The sequence below is a fragment of the Crocuta crocuta genome, unplaced genomic scaffold (genome assembly GCF_008692635.1).
Source record: "Crocuta crocuta isolate KB4526 unplaced genomic scaffold, BGI_CrCroc_1.0 scaffold505, whole genome shotgun sequence".
NCBI lineage: Eukaryota > Metazoa > Chordata > Mammalia > Carnivora > Hyaenidae > Crocuta > Crocuta crocuta.
In genome coordinates, this window is record NW_027528808.1 from 141,799 (window position 1) to 144,611 (window position 2,813).

Below are 2,813 nucleotides of genomic sequence, written 5' to 3' on the forward strand. Positions count from 1 at the left end.
ATGGTGAACGTTCATAAAACCCGCCGGACTTTCTGCAAGAAGTGTGGCAAGCACCAAGCCCATAAAGTGACACAGTACAAGAAAGGCAAAGATTCTCTTTATGCCCAGGGAAAGCGGCGTTATGACAGGAAGCAGAGTGGCTATGGTGGGCAAACTAAGCCGATTTTTCGAAAAAAGGCTAAAACTACAAAGAAGATTGTGCTGAGGCTTGAATGTGTTGAGCCGAACTGCAGATCTAAGAGAATGCTGGCTATTAAGAGATGCAAGCATTTTAAACTGGGAAGAGATAAGAGAAAGGGCCAAGTGATCCAGTTCTAAGCTTCGTATTTTGTTACATTATGAAGACAATAAAATCTTGAGGTTATGTTCACTTCATTTGGTTACAGTTGGTCCTTTGAGTGTGAAATAAACTAGTGCCCTCAATAAAATTTCCTTTTTGAGGGAAAAAAAAAGAAATATATTTTGAAATTTCATATATTGGCTATTTTCACATTTAGAAACATTTTTTGAGTACAGTTTAATTTTCACACTTTTATTGAAAAAATGTCCAATTCTTTTTTTTTTTTAAAGTCTTCTTCACTATGTTCTAGAGAAGCAAGTAACAGAAATTAAAATCAGATTTGGAATTGTCTATACAAATTAGCATCTAGGTCTCTGGGGTCCTGATAACAATATGGTCAGAGGATGGCAGACGAATCCATTACACTGCACAGACAGTTAATATGGCTGTCGATATTCAAGAATATGGCTTTGGTGTGGGGGTGGGGAAGCGGAACGGAAAGGAGGTCGTGCCGCGTTTCTAGAGACTGGCCATTGAGAGAAGTCCACGAACCCCTGCCGCATCCTTTCACGCCAATTCTCCAAGTAAACATCTAGTACTTGCTCCTGCCCCACCTACCCGAGTACTTCCTGCCACGGCAGTGTATACAAGTTGGTGGAAAGGCTGCTACCTGAATCAGAGTTCCCCGAAAGTTTCCCCTTTGCCAGAGGACAGACCACAATTTTAAAAGTCTGCGCGTATAGGTCTGACTTCTCAGAAAGCTAAGTTGAGTAACACTTCAGGAGACTCTCCAAACACTTGCACACGACCAGAGGGGGATCAAATGACTGCGGGATCCGTGTAACCAACCCATAGCTGTTGAGGTTTACCTGATTTCCAGGGCTACTTACACGAAAGCGTTAAACCTAAGCTACCTCAGGTTCAGGAACCCTCGATTTTCGCGTGACTGAGAAAGCTGAGCCTCACGTGACCATCAGATATAAGTGACCAAAAGCGATTGGATAGCTGCAGTGTTCACGTGACTGCAAGTAAGGGTTTTGCCTGTCACGTGATGGTAGGAGCAACATGGCTGCTGACTCATAAATCTGCAGAGTTTGGTAGTCCATGAACATGTGTGATACAGACAACTGAACCTGACATGTGACCATACCATTCCATATGACCATCAGAAGCAGGATACCCACGTGACTTCTAGAGCTGATGCTTCCACATGCCATTTGCTAGTCCGGGTCACATGACAGGAAGAATCCGCACGATTGGCAGGATTTAGGAGTCCGTGATACTGTAGTGACTTGAAGAGCTGAATCTACCACAGGATCATAGTGGCAACTGGTCCAGAGAGACCTGGTAAACTCAGGGTTTAGAAGCCCATGGTATTGACATTACCAGTAGGTTTGGGCTTGCCACACAACTGTAGTGTACACATGATGACAGCATTCACATGACCACAGCTTTAGGAACCCGCAACGATCACTGCTTTGTGACAGTTGGGCACAGTGACAGTAAGCTTCTCCCAATCTGCATGTTACAGGAGACCATTCTCTTCATGAGGCCTGGAGATGTGATTGCCCACATTCCTGGGCTACCTAGTGATAGTGGTGATGCCAATTGATCTTTAGCACAAAAGCTTGGGTTTTACCTGCCTTATCCCTTCTTTAATATGCCAATTCTATGTTACTTTTCTAATAATATATGAAATTTAACACATAAGTTAATACATAGCAATGAAATAGGTCCTCCATAAAACCATAACAATTGTCATATTGTAGAGATTACTTCAAAAGCCTAAGAAGTGGTTACAGGTAAGCATTGGTGACAATTTCATGCAAGTGTAAAGGAAATTAAACAAACCAAATAGGTGAGTTTCAGCTGTTAGTTTGATAAAAAGGGATAATAATTACTATATGTAAAGGACTTAAATGTTAACTCATTTAATAGTGGTAATATTATGGAGGTACTATATTATTCCAGTGATGAGGAAGTTGAAGCACAGATGTGGTAAATCACTTGCTTAAGAAATCAGAATTTAGGAGCACCTGGGTGGCTCTGTCGTTGATCGTCTGACTTCAGTTCAGCTTATGCTCTACCAATTCACGAGTTCAAGCCCTGCATAGGGCTCTGTGATGACAGCTCAGAGCCTGGAGCCTGCCTCAGATTCTGTGTCTCCCCTAGTGGTTCTCTCTCTCTCTCTCAAATAAATAAATGTTTAAAAAAAATCAGAATTTATAGGTGTCAAGCCAGGGATTGTTCCCAGGCACTCTGGATCCAGACTTTGTGTTCTGATCACCACCAGATTGTCTAAAGAAAATTAATATTAATTCAATTTTCCTTATTCAGACTAACTGTAAAGCCATCCTCCATTTCTGAAGAGTTGAGATAATGGAAGAAATACTATTTAAATAATTTCAAGTCCTACAAGTTATTAGAACTAATCAAAGAAAATTAAAGCTAATTAAGGCCCTTAGATTTATTTTAATATATAAATATAAATGTATTAACATATGAAATATTTGTTTATATAATAGGTGGTATA

At 40.6% G+C, this 2,813-nt stretch overlaps 1 protein-coding gene across 1 annotated transcript; it reads left to right on the forward strand.

The window, feature by feature from the left end:
• On the forward strand, positions 1-387 carry LOC144224758 (large ribosomal subunit protein eL42-like). The gene has a single exon (XM_077755853.1). The coding sequence runs from the start codon at positions 1-3 to the stop codon at positions 316-318; it is 318 nt and encodes a 105-aa protein (XP_077611979.1). The 3' UTR covers positions 319-387.
• The last annotated feature ends 2,426 nt before the right edge of the window (positions 388-2,813 follow it).

Coding starts and splice junctions, on each gene's coding strand:
- LOC144224758 (XM_077755853.1), top strand. CDS start 1: ATGGTGAACGTTCATAAAACCCGCCGGACTTTCTGCAAGAAGTGTGGC.